The sequence below is a fragment of the Camelus ferus genome, chromosome 29 (genome assembly GCF_009834535.1).
Source record: "Camelus ferus isolate YT-003-E chromosome 29, BCGSAC_Cfer_1.0, whole genome shotgun sequence".
NCBI lineage: Eukaryota > Metazoa > Chordata > Mammalia > Artiodactyla > Camelidae > Camelus > Camelus ferus.
Window position 1 is genome coordinate 28,131,239 of NC_045724.1, and position 11,630 is coordinate 28,142,868.

Genomic DNA, 11,630 nt, shown 5'->3' on the forward strand with positions numbered 1-11,630 from the left:
TGCACACGGGGCGGGGCCTGGTGGCGGAGGGGGCGGGGCCTGGTGGCGGAGGGGGCGGGGCCCGTGATGAGGGCCCTGGTGGACTGTGCACGCTCCGGACAGTGGCCTGGCTCTGGGATGGTGTCTGGGGCAGCGCGGCTTGAGAAGAGAGCCAGTGCAGACATGCTTTCATAACTACCAGACCTACTTACTAGGAAATTACTTTCCAATGTATGAAGTGTTTTCTTTGCCATTCAAAATTTGGATCGTTGCCAAGTCCCTCACAGACAATCTTTTGGTTTCATTTCAGTATTTTTGTAAGTACTTCCTTCCCTGGAGTAATTCAAAAATTACATTCTTTAATATCACTTACCAGTAGCTCTCGTTTGTAAGCTAACTGGGTGGCAGTTCCCTGAGATGAGGCACTCAGTGTCCCTGCGTTGCCCTTTCTGACGGGGCGGGAGGCTGCCAACGTCGTTTCTTCGCAGGCGTTAGCTGCTCTGCTGGCCTGTGATTCACAGGTAGAGCCCCTCCCTCAGCTTCTCCCTGAGACGCCAAGCATAAGGCTGAGCAGTTGCATTGATTCAGTCAGTATTTCAAAACAAGTTTCTCTACATCGTATTCTGAAGTGATTTTTAAAATCTGTATTTCTAGTTTTGTTCCTAACGTTGATTTAAAAACTAGGTCTTCTGGTTGCTGTTGGGAGAGTCATTGACCGTAAGTAAGCAGGCAGCTTGTCGCCCTCGCTCGCTGTGGGCCCTGAGCCTGGGACAAGCAGCCTGAGGGCCTGCAGGGCCGAACTTGGGCCTAGACAGCTCTCCTGCCTCCTGTCTGGAGCTGCTGTCTGTGTGTCTGTCCAGGCACCGCAGGGCGTGGGGCCGGTGTTCGCAGGAGAAACCCCTTTCAGCCACTTTCCCATAACAGTCAGTGACTCCACACGTACCTCAGCTCGCTGCCCTGCATTTGTGCTATTCGTTGCTTGTTTGAACTTCATATAAAATTTTTATTTCTTTCACCACCAGCACCCTTGTTGAAGGTGTTGTGTGTGCAGAACTGTGGAAAACTGAAGTGGACAAGTGGCCCTTCGCCCGGTACAGTGAGATGAGTGTCCAGGCAGGAGCCCTGGTATTAACCCCATTGGACAGTCAGCACTCTGACATCTGGGCATCACCACTGTTCTGTTTTGGAATTTATAAGAAGTGAAGTCAGTTGGCTGAATTTTTTTGCTTAGCAAATCTTTCTTTATAGAAAAGTGTCGGCAAGATTACACACACAAGTTGATCTTGAACACGGACTTAGAACTGATCTCACTGTGAGCACCTGACTACGTATAAAGGAACTCTGCCCCAGTAAAGCTGTTTGTCTACTGAAACAGTTTCTCTTGGGCAAATAGGAATAAATCTTAAACTGGGTGCAGTCAGGACAACACTGTTTCCCACAGCATCTGGAACATAGAAGGTGCTCAGTCAGTATTTACAGGCTGAGAGGGTTACTTGAAAATTAAAAATAAATTTGTTTTAAGATATTATTATCCTACTCAGGCCCTCCCTCTCCCGATGACATGGTGCTGTCTCAGAGCTCCGCCCTCAGTTCAGACGGAGCCTTTCTGTGCTGTTAGTGGAAGCAGGGTTGTTGGAGTCTTGTCTCCTCCACCACCTGTTCCTTCTACAAGTGACAGACATTTTTGTTCGCTTGTTTGGAGAATCTGAGTTCTCCAAGATTCCAAATGTGGAGCTCAGGTCAGCGCAGTGGGAAGAGGTCCGTGTTAGTGGGCATCCGTGCAGGGCACTGCTGCGGGGAGGGGTGGCCATGGCGGGGGGCTCTCCCAGGGACGCGCAGGTCTGCTGTCAGGACAGGGCTGTCCTGTTCGTACTGCTCTCTCTGTCGATTTAGGGTTTTTCATTATTTTTGTGTACGTAGAACTCTTAAATTGCGAGCCACAAAGTAGAGGTCAGTGTGGTGATTACTGGAGTCCTCCGTCAACATTACTAGTCAGCCCGGGTGGATGGAGGTGGGAGAAGCCGTGGGGAAGCAGAGGTGCGCATGCTTTGGGGGACTGGACCTGAAATCTTCATGTTTTAGGTGCTTTTCTTGCGTCTTCAGGCTAAAACATTCCTGGAAACTGCCATTGTGTCTGCACATAAAGAATGTGCGTGAACGTCTCCATAGTCACAGTAGTTTTGCTGCTTTAAATTAATCCAGGATTGGAAGAAGTAAGAGGTCATTTCCTCCTTTGAGCTAATTGGATGTTGAGGGAAATTTAATGTAATCACACAGAGATGTTTGGCTGTAACACAGGTGGTCAGACCCTCTTCACTTCAGTTGCATGAAGTGAAGCTAGTGCTCGGCTTGTGTGGATGTGGTCACAGGGCCACAGCCTGACAGCTGCCATCTGTGCCTTTGCAGGAGGTGAGCTGCACACACGCTGATCTGCTGAGCCTTGACCCCGCAGCTATCAGCACCAGCAGCCTGGCCAGCCTGCAGCAGCCCGGGGGCATCCGCCTCCTGGAAGAGGCCCTGCTGCACCTGGCGCCCCGGGAGCCGCCTGCCAAGCGGGCTCGGGGGACACCCAGCCTCCCTCCTGATACTGCCCGATGGATGGAACTTGCAAAGTAAGCCCTGCGCCCCGACCCTGCTAGGGGCCCACAGTGATGGGACACCTCAGCTTCACTTTGACAGAAAAGCAACACATAAAGCTGACAGCAACGTGCTCCACGCCCCAGGAACTGTTGTCACTGCTGCTGTCTTAAACGGGGGAGGCTGGGCCGCGGGCAGGGCAGACTTTGGTTTGTGTCAGAGACTGGCAGTGAGGCTGGCAGGAGTTGTAGGACCAGGATTAATTTTCACCAGCTTCTGGGTTCTTGAGCACATTCCAAATTTTAGGGCTAGACAAGGGTGCCACGTAGGCTACCACAGACGTGCAGTGAAGTTACTGTGACAGTCTAACACGGAACAGGCTCATTTAATAAGTCAGTTTATACACTGTAAACCTATGACCTTTTCAGGTTTTTATTTAAATGCAGTTTAGAATAATTTCTGCCTTCTGTCTGGCTAAAGTTGTAAAATTTAATGGTGACTTCATTTTTAAGACTGTATTTTTATAAAACAAAAATAACATACATCTTTTTTAGCTAATATAATGTGTAACATCTTGATTTAATGTCATTTCATTAGAAAGAAGACTTTAGAAATACTGGGGTATCTGCTGATTTGGACTTTTTAAAAATTTGTCTCATAGACTGTACAGGTCGATTGGAGAGTATGACACCCTCCGTGGGATCTTCAGCAGTGAGATAGGAACAAAGCCGGTCACTCAGGACGCGCTGTCAGCAGAAGCAAGAAGTGACTATTCTGAAGCCGCTGAGCGTTACAATGAGGTAACACTGGTCTGCAGCCATTGTTGGCTGTTGCACTTTTGGCTGAATGGATTCAGAGCTTCCTAACGTCTCAGCCTTATTCCCTAGCGTTTACACCAAGGTTAGTAGCGGAGAACGGTTTCCTGGTGGCCAAGTGTGAGCTCGTCTTCGTTGTGCCTCTAACCCTTTCAAGAAAACATGGTTGAGCAAGAGAGAAGGCAGAGAGCGCTTCCTAGCAAGCGCTGTGAAACTGTCAGGCTGTTTCGGTATCGGAAGCTGTCATGTCATTTCTCTTTGAGTTGGTTTTGGGAAGATGACTCAGCTCGGTTTTGCACATGTTGTGTTTGGGGTGAGGGTGTGGAGCAGGGACGTCCTGGAAGTTCGGGGGCTGTGGCCTGTGGGGACTGGTGGGGGTAAATTCTTCTGCAGGTTCGTAAATGTCCTGTTTTCTCATTTTCACTCTAAGAACTTTCTAAGTAAATAATCCACAGTATGTAAAGTAGCTTATGATGAGCCATTTAATGGCTTCGGTTTATTAACTGGCTTCATTGGTAGGGCTGCCTCCTGGTGGGGCTTTTATCTTCATCGTTGTGTTAATTCCTCCCAGGTTACTCGGCCCTCTCCTCTGAGATGGCGGTTCTGGGTGTGGGGGCTACTCCACCTCCAGGCAGGCGTTCTCCTTTGTGCTGATGTAGCCTCTCCTCCACCAGGCTCTCAACAGACAGGAGTGGGCGGATGGCGAGCCCTCGGACGCTGAGAAGGACTTCTGGGAACTCGCAGCCCTCGACTGTTACAACCAGCTTGCCGAGTGGAGGTCGCTGGCCTACTGTTCCACAGCCGTTGTTGCCAGCGAGAACCCCCCGGACCTGAATAAAATGTGGAGTGAGCCGTCCTGGCAGGTGCGTGGAATCCGTTCTGCGGTCACTGAAGGCCCCTTCTGGGTCGCCTGTGTTTCTCATTCATGAAGTTGCTTAAAGCGTTTCAGAACAAGGTGGTGGTTGTGACTATTAGGATATTTGTATAAACCGACTTCCCCCCAAACTCTGTGTTCTTGTTAGACTGCTTACTGCTTGTAGCTAACCTTTCACAGTAAGCGGGTGCCTTAGAAGTGAGCGTCACCTCCTGGTGTGGCCGCTCGGAGGGGACTCCTGCTGCGTCTGTGCCGGGGCAGTAGGCCGGCCCCTCGCACGTCGCTCTCAGCTGTGCTTGGAGCCCCTTGAGCCACACCCGACGTCCAGCTGTCTTTCAGCTCAAAGTAGTTCCCATTTTCTGTAGTTCACATCCTTGTTTACTCTGTGGTTGTAAAGTGAGCAATTTCAGATGAAAATGTTTTTAAAATTGTAGTTTTAGGTTTGAAGCATCCAACGCCATCAGTTTGGCTCTAAACCTTGACCTGTTAAATTATACCAAAGGTCTTGTGGTGGTAAAAGCACGGGGTGACGCAGGTCCGCTTCCCGGCGTCACAAGCAGGATCTGTGCTCCTCAGGAGACCTACCTGCCCCACATGATCCGCAGCAAACTGAAGGGGCTGCTCCTGGGAGGGCGCGACCAGTCCCTGCTGACCTTCGTGGACGAGGCGGGGGCCTTGGCGCCCCGGCGCGCCCTGCTGGAGCTGCACCACGGCCAGGAGCTGAGCCTCCTCTGCATCCTGCAGGACGACATCGACCGTGCCAAGTACTACGTCGAAAACTGCATTCAGGCTTTCATGCAGGTAACACAGGTGCACCAACCCGAAATGTGCCGTTGCTGCGACGTCTCCCAGTCAGCACCTCATGCACGGCAGTCCACGCCTGCCCTCCTCCCCTGCACTTGTCTCCGCTGACCCCTCCGCACGCTGGCCTCTGTGATGGTGCCTTGCAGAGGTTCCGCCTTCTGTCTTCCCTTGGGTTTCCTCCTCTCACTGCAGACCCTCCCCCCGAGCGGCCAGGCAGGGGTCTGCGGGCCGTGTCCCCACCTGGGTCTCTGCCTCTGTTGTCGGCTCGTTCTCTTAAGGCCGCGTCCTGTATAGACTCTGGTAACCTTTGTCACTGGCGTAAATTGACATTCACTGTCTTTATTTTAGTTTTTAAACAAATTTTAGGCTGATTAGTACACTCGAGAGGAAGTCTATTGAAGAAGAAAAACTGGCTTCTGTAGTTGGCAGTCTTACATCACAGGAGGTTGTCATTTTTAAGAATAGGTGTCAACAGAGGTGGTGTGTTCCTGATTTTATTGCTTTTATTGATTTTGTTGAGCCAAAATGTGATAGAAAGCCTACGTTGAAGCAAATTTAGGCCACGTGTCAGCTGCTCTGGTGGCCTGATTATGAGCCTCTTGAGGCAGGCTGCGTGATGCATTTGCAGCACAGTTGCTGTATTTCATATTGTCCTCAAGAACTGTGTTAAAATCTAAAAAGTAAGCTGACTTGTAAACAAAGCTGAATAACTTTTTTCCAGAATTATTCTAGTATTGACGTCCTGTTACACAGAAGCAGACTCACCAAATTGCAGTCTGTACAAACTTTGATCGAAATTCAGGAGTTCATCAGCTTTATTAGCAAAGAAGGTATGTTTCATGTGTCCCTACTGTGTTTTTTCCTTTTATAATCATGGAAGAGTGTCGGCATGCGATCTTCTTGTTTAGTGAAAGCACACGCTTCTTAATGTGTGGCTTAGGAACTGCCTGGAGTTTATTGTACAAACACGCACTTTGGGGTGGTCGAAGTAAATGTTTAAAATGGTCGGGTGCTGTTCTGGGCACTGAGGAAGCTGCAGGTCGTGAGTGATCAGCACCACGTGGTGTGTGTGGCACAGAGGCGAGCACAGGATCCCACAGGAGAGGTGGGGACAGAACCTGCCTGGTCCGGGGAGCGGGGCTCACAGAGGGCCGGCCCGCCTGGAGGTGCTGCAGGTTCTGTGGGTGCAGGAGGAGGTGGGGGCCGCTGATGGGGGCCCCCAGGGTCCACGGGAAAACGTACGTCTTCACAACGGTAACGTATTTTAGTTGTAACTCTGAATTCCCATTTTTGTGCTAAATAATTAAAAATAGCTATGAAACACTTTCCAGAGAACTAAAAACTGGCGTTCAGAAGTGTCTGCCCAACTGTTCTCAGTTTGAACTTGGAGAATCATCTGCGTGCGTGCTGTCGGCAATGCGCCGCTCCAGCAGCGAACTCTCTTTTCTTTTATTTCCTAGTTTTTAACCCTCTCACGAGGTGGAGTCTTTCTCCTCATGTTATAAGGGCTTAGATTAGATAAGTCACCTGAGCTCGTATGTGAGGAACCTGACTCCGAGCTCAGGACTGTCTGACCTACACTGTGGTCTCAGCACTGCTTTCCCTCCAGCAGAGAGAAGACCGAAGTGCTCAGCGTTAGCAGCATGGGATCTAAGTCCCACGCGGGTTCTCGTGAACTGCTCTTCCGAGGGCTCGGAGCCAGGCCGTGTGGGTGCTGCCGCTGTGACGCGGCCTTGTGCACCGGCCTGGCAGTGCCGACGGCAGGCGCTGCGGGTGTTCCCATGCCTGGCGCGCACAGAGTTGCCCTGTGGTGACACGGGTCAGATTTTGCCAGCCAGAAAACGGGTGCAGTGCTGTGAGAAACTTGTCAGTTTTCAGCGCTTTTTAGATTTTGGAATTGTGGGTGGAGGGCTGTGGACCTGTGCCGAATGCAAAAACTCTTATTTTCTCATCTTTCCTCTGTAGCCTTAAGAAATTGAGTTTCACTGTCAGAAAATATTAAATGGTAACTTTGTGCTCCTGCTGTGAAAGTTGAGACAATGTTTTAATTTGGACAAGAAATCTGAATGAAGTTTCTGTTTACCGTTGGCAGCTGCACATTGTAAGTCGGTCTTTTCACCAACCCGTGGGATAGTCACACTCGAATATCATTTTTAGGTAATTTGTCATCTCAAGCTCCCCTTAAGAGACTCCTGAGAGCCTGGATGAACAGGTATCCGGACGCTAAAGTGGACCCCGTGAACGTCTGGGACGACGTCATCATGAACCGGTGAGATGTGAGCCTTTTGAGCTGAATTTGGATTCTTTCCTGAAGTTGCCAGAGTAGCGTTTCTCTCAAACTGTGATGTAGGAAAACGGGGGGTTTGAGCCTTGTGGGGGCCAGTTTCCACTGCGGTTGTTCTGACGAAGCTCCCTGTGGCTGCAGATGCACCCGTGGGGAGAAGCCAGGGTCCTGCTCCTGCCTCAGGGCTGAGTGTTGAGGGCTGAAGTGGCAGCAGAGCGGAGCTGCATCACAACTTCTTGTTCTGCTGTCACAACTGGGTTTCTGAGCCTCCCGCCTTCTGCCTCCCGCCACGCAGTTGTATTCACGCTTCCGCAGGTCTGAGATTATTTCACGCCCCGGGAAGTCTGCAGGCAGATGGTAACATGCATTTCAGAGACGAGGTTGTGATGATTGTGTGCAGATGCACACAGCATGCGGGACTGAAGGACTGTGACCCCGAGTCGTACCGTTTCCTCTGCTACTACAGCTTTTTAAAAATGTACTTCTTATACTTTTGATTTTTTAAACTTTTAAAACTTTTTATTTTGAGATATGTTCTTATCTGTAGAAAAGCTGCAAGAAAAGCAGAACTCCATTGTGCGCCTTTTACCCAGATTCACAGTTTTTAACATTTTGACATCATGCCGCATTAGCTTTGTTCTCTTTCTCTCTCCACGTACGCGTGTGTGTTCTTTGAGCCACCGCAGGGTGAGCTGCACACGAGCGTCTCTGCCTCTTACCAGTCACCTTCCCTAAGAGAAGGGCGCACGAGAGCCGCAGCGCCGCAGTGGCGTCTGTTTTCATTTCATTCTGCGGCCTCAGCTCCAGTGTCGTCAGCTGTCCCGTTGGTGAGCTTCAAAGCACTTTCTCCTCTCCTGGGATGGGACCCCGTGCAGAGTCGTGTTCGCATTTAGCTGGGAGGTCTGCTCAGTCTCCTTTAGTCGGGGACAGTTAGCTCCTCGGCCGTCCCTCGTGACACTGACACTTCCGAGGCGTTCACCTCAGGTTGGTTTGGTCTGTGTGTCCTCGTGACCGACTTCACCCCCAGGTGATGCGCTGGGCCCGGTACTGCTGGGGTCCTTGTCCAGCGGCGCCACATCTGGAAGCACAGTGTGTCTGCCTGGCTTTGCTGGCGATGCCCACGCTCCCCCGTGTGCAAGGCCTGCGCTTCTCCCTCTGCAGCGGTCGTCAGCGTGGGAGACGCTGGAGACGTGCCGTGTCTCGCTTCTCGTAAGATGCTCGCTCATGTTCCTCAGCCCACGTCGTGTAGGGAGCACCCTTCCTTCTCCCCCATCTGCGTGTTTACTCATTTTCTCAAGTGTTAATTATCAACGTAGGAGCATGGATTCCAGTTTATGTCATGGAATGTAGTATTTATTTCGTGTTCAAGTTGTCCCAGATGTGGCTGGTGGGAGACCCTTCAAGCTGATATTCCAGGCTCATCTTGCAGAAGTACTCCCTTTTGTTTTCTTCTAGAAATGTTAGTTTTAGTTTCTTACCATTTAGGTCTATGGTCCAGTGGAACGTAGTTCTTGTAGATGGTACAAGATGGGGGTAGACGTCCACTGTCTCCACGTGGCTATCTGCTTGTCTAGTCCCACTCGTTCGAAAGTCTTACTTACTGTCATTGAATGGCCTTTGGCACCATTTTTTGAAAATCAGTGACCATGTGTGTGTGGGTCTGGTTTTGAACGCTGTGTTCTGTTCCTTGACTTACGTGTATCTCTTTTCACAAGACCAAACTGTCTTCATTACTGTTGCTTGACTCAGATAGGGTGGGGGTGAGCTCTCCAACTTTGCTTTTCTTCATAAAAAAATGCGTTTATTTTATTTGTAGTTATATATACATCTTAGAATCTGCTTGTCAACTTCTACCCAAAAAAACAAAAACCCAGAGTTTGGGATTTGACCGACTGTAGGTCAGCTTTGGGAACTGCCGTCTTAACAACACGGAGTCCTCGAAGTCACGGATGTGGGGCGTGTCTGTTTAGGTCCTGTTTAAGTTCAGTGATTTGTGTTTTTCAGTATGGAGGTCTTCGACGTCTCTTGCCAGATTTGTTCCTAAGTATTTAATGTTGTAAGTGGAGAGTTTTTCTTGTACTTTCCAACTATTTGCTGCTCGCATACTGGTTTTCTCACAGTTTTGTTTTGTCATGAATGGGTATTGAATTTCGTCAGATGCGGTTCCTGCATGTGTGGAACTGGTCGTATCCTCTGTCTCCTCTGTTGTGCGTACGTCTGTCGGGGCCGTGTTGTCTGCAGTGCTGTTCGGGCCGGCTGTCTCCTCACTGACTCTCTGTCGGGAGGCCCGTCCCTTGTTGGATGTGGGGTGTCGAGCGTCACTGCGTTGCTGTTTTCCCTGCTAGCTGTGCTCGTGTTTGCCTGGTACACGCAGGTGCTCCGATGCGGGTGCGCACGTATTTACAGCCGTTACGTTTTCTTGACAGATAGGCCCTTTATTGTCATGGAAGGACCTTCTTTGCGTCTTCTTGCTGTTGTCAGCGTGAAGTCTCCTCTGTCTGATAAGGTGCAGCTCACCCTGCTCCACCCGGGTCACTGTCTGTGTGGAACCTCTTTCTTGTCTTTGCTCTGGTGGTGGTGTCGTCATGGTGGAAGTGAGTCTCCTGTAGGCAGCATGCCGTCGGGTCTTGTTTTACCCGCTCAGCCATTCTGTGCCTCTCACGTGGAGAATCCGACCCCTTTACGTTTCAGGGACTCCCGACGGGTCAGGACTTACTGCTCCGTTTTGCTGGTCGTCCTCTGACGTCTCTGTGGGCATGTGACCTCTGGCCGCTTCCCCTCCTCTCCTCCTGTGTGATCTGATGACCTTCTGTTTGGTGTGCCTTGACTTCTTTATCATGCCCTTTTGTGTACCTACTGCAGGTTCATCCTTTGTGGTTATTACCATAAGGCTTACACAAACTACTTTGTGACACCCGGATTTAACAACTTAACTGTGGTAGTATTCTTTTAAAAAAACTTTTTTTTAAGTTAAAAAAATTTTTTAAGTTTTTATAGTTTTTAAATGTTGCTTTCCATTTACAGTTATTACAAAATATTGGCTGTGTTCCCCGTGTTGTATAAGACATCCTTGAGCCTGTCTTACACCCAGTAGTCTGTATCTCCCACACTTTATTGCCCCTCTCCCCTACTGGTAACCACTAGTTTGTTCTCAGTATCTGTGAATCTGCTTCTTTTTTGTCATATTCCCTAGTTTGTTGTACTTTTTAGATTCCACATCATACAGTATTTGTCTGACTTACTTCACTTAGCATAATACTCTCCAAGTCTATCCATGTGGCTACAATTGGCAACGTTCATTCTTTTTTATGGCTGAGTAGTATTCCATCACATATATACATATATATATATACACGCACACCACATCTGCTTTATCCATTCATCTTTTGACAGACACCTAAATTGCGTCCATGTCATGACGATTGTAAATAATGCTGCTGTGAACACTGAGGTGCGTGTATCTTTTCAAAGTAGTGTTTTTGTTTTTTGCAGATGAACACCCAGCAGCGGGGTTGCTGGATTACGTGGCAGTTCTGTTTTCACCTTCTTGAGGCCCCTCCCTGCTGTCTCCCACAGGGGCTGCACAGTGCACACCCCACCAGCGGTGCCCGTGGGCTCCCTTTCCCACGCCCCCGCCTCATGTGGTGCTTGTGGTCTTTTTGGTGACAGCCAGCTGGCAGGTGTCAGGTGGTGGCTCGTTGTGGTCTTGATTTGCGTTTCCCTCAGGATTTATCCAGTTTGAGCTCCGCTAAGCTTCTTGAATCTGTTCCTCTATGTCCCCAAATTTGGGGAGTTTTCTGTTACTGTTTTTCAGGGTCTTTTGCCCCAGGTTTTCTCTCTCTGTGGGGTGCCAGTCACACACATTTGAGACCCTGAGGCTCTCTTCACTTGTCTTCAGTCTGGTTTCCCCTCGCCCTTCAGAACACGTTATTTCTGTCGGGCTGCCTTCTGATGCACTGTTGTTTCCTCTTAAGTCAGTCCAGTGAATGTTCTATTTCAGGTATCGTATTTTTCAATAAAATGTCCATTTAGCTCTTGTTACACTCTCTCTCTACGAAGATCCCTGCCTTTTCATTTATTCCATGTGTATTTTCTTGGCCCACTGGCGATAGTTAAAATAGCTGTGTTAGGGCCCTTACATGACCCTTCCAGCCTGTGGGTCAGCTTGGAGTTGATGCCTGCTTCCTTGTCCTTTCCACTGAAAATGGATACGTTTCCTTGGTTCTTTGAATATCCATTAATTTTGGGTTGTATCGTAGCAAATGTGGATGTTCCCTGGCGTGGACTCCCGAGTTCC

At 49.5% G+C, this 11,630-nt stretch overlaps 1 protein-coding gene across 1 annotated transcript in view; it reads left to right on the forward strand.

The window, feature by feature from the left end:
- The window catches only part of PRKDC (protein kinase, DNA-activated, catalytic subunit), a 118,707-nt gene that overhangs the window by 85,956 nt on the left and 21,121 nt on the right, over positions 1–11,630 (forward strand). The window contains 6 exon segments of the mRNA XM_032470027.1: positions 2,386–2,591; positions 3,218–3,356; positions 4,046–4,234; positions 4,822–5,046; positions 5,771–5,879; positions 7,207–7,318. Coding sequence (XP_032325918.1) covers positions 2,386–2,591; positions 3,218–3,356; positions 4,046–4,234; positions 4,822–5,046; positions 5,771–5,879; positions 7,207–7,318 — 980 coding nt within the window.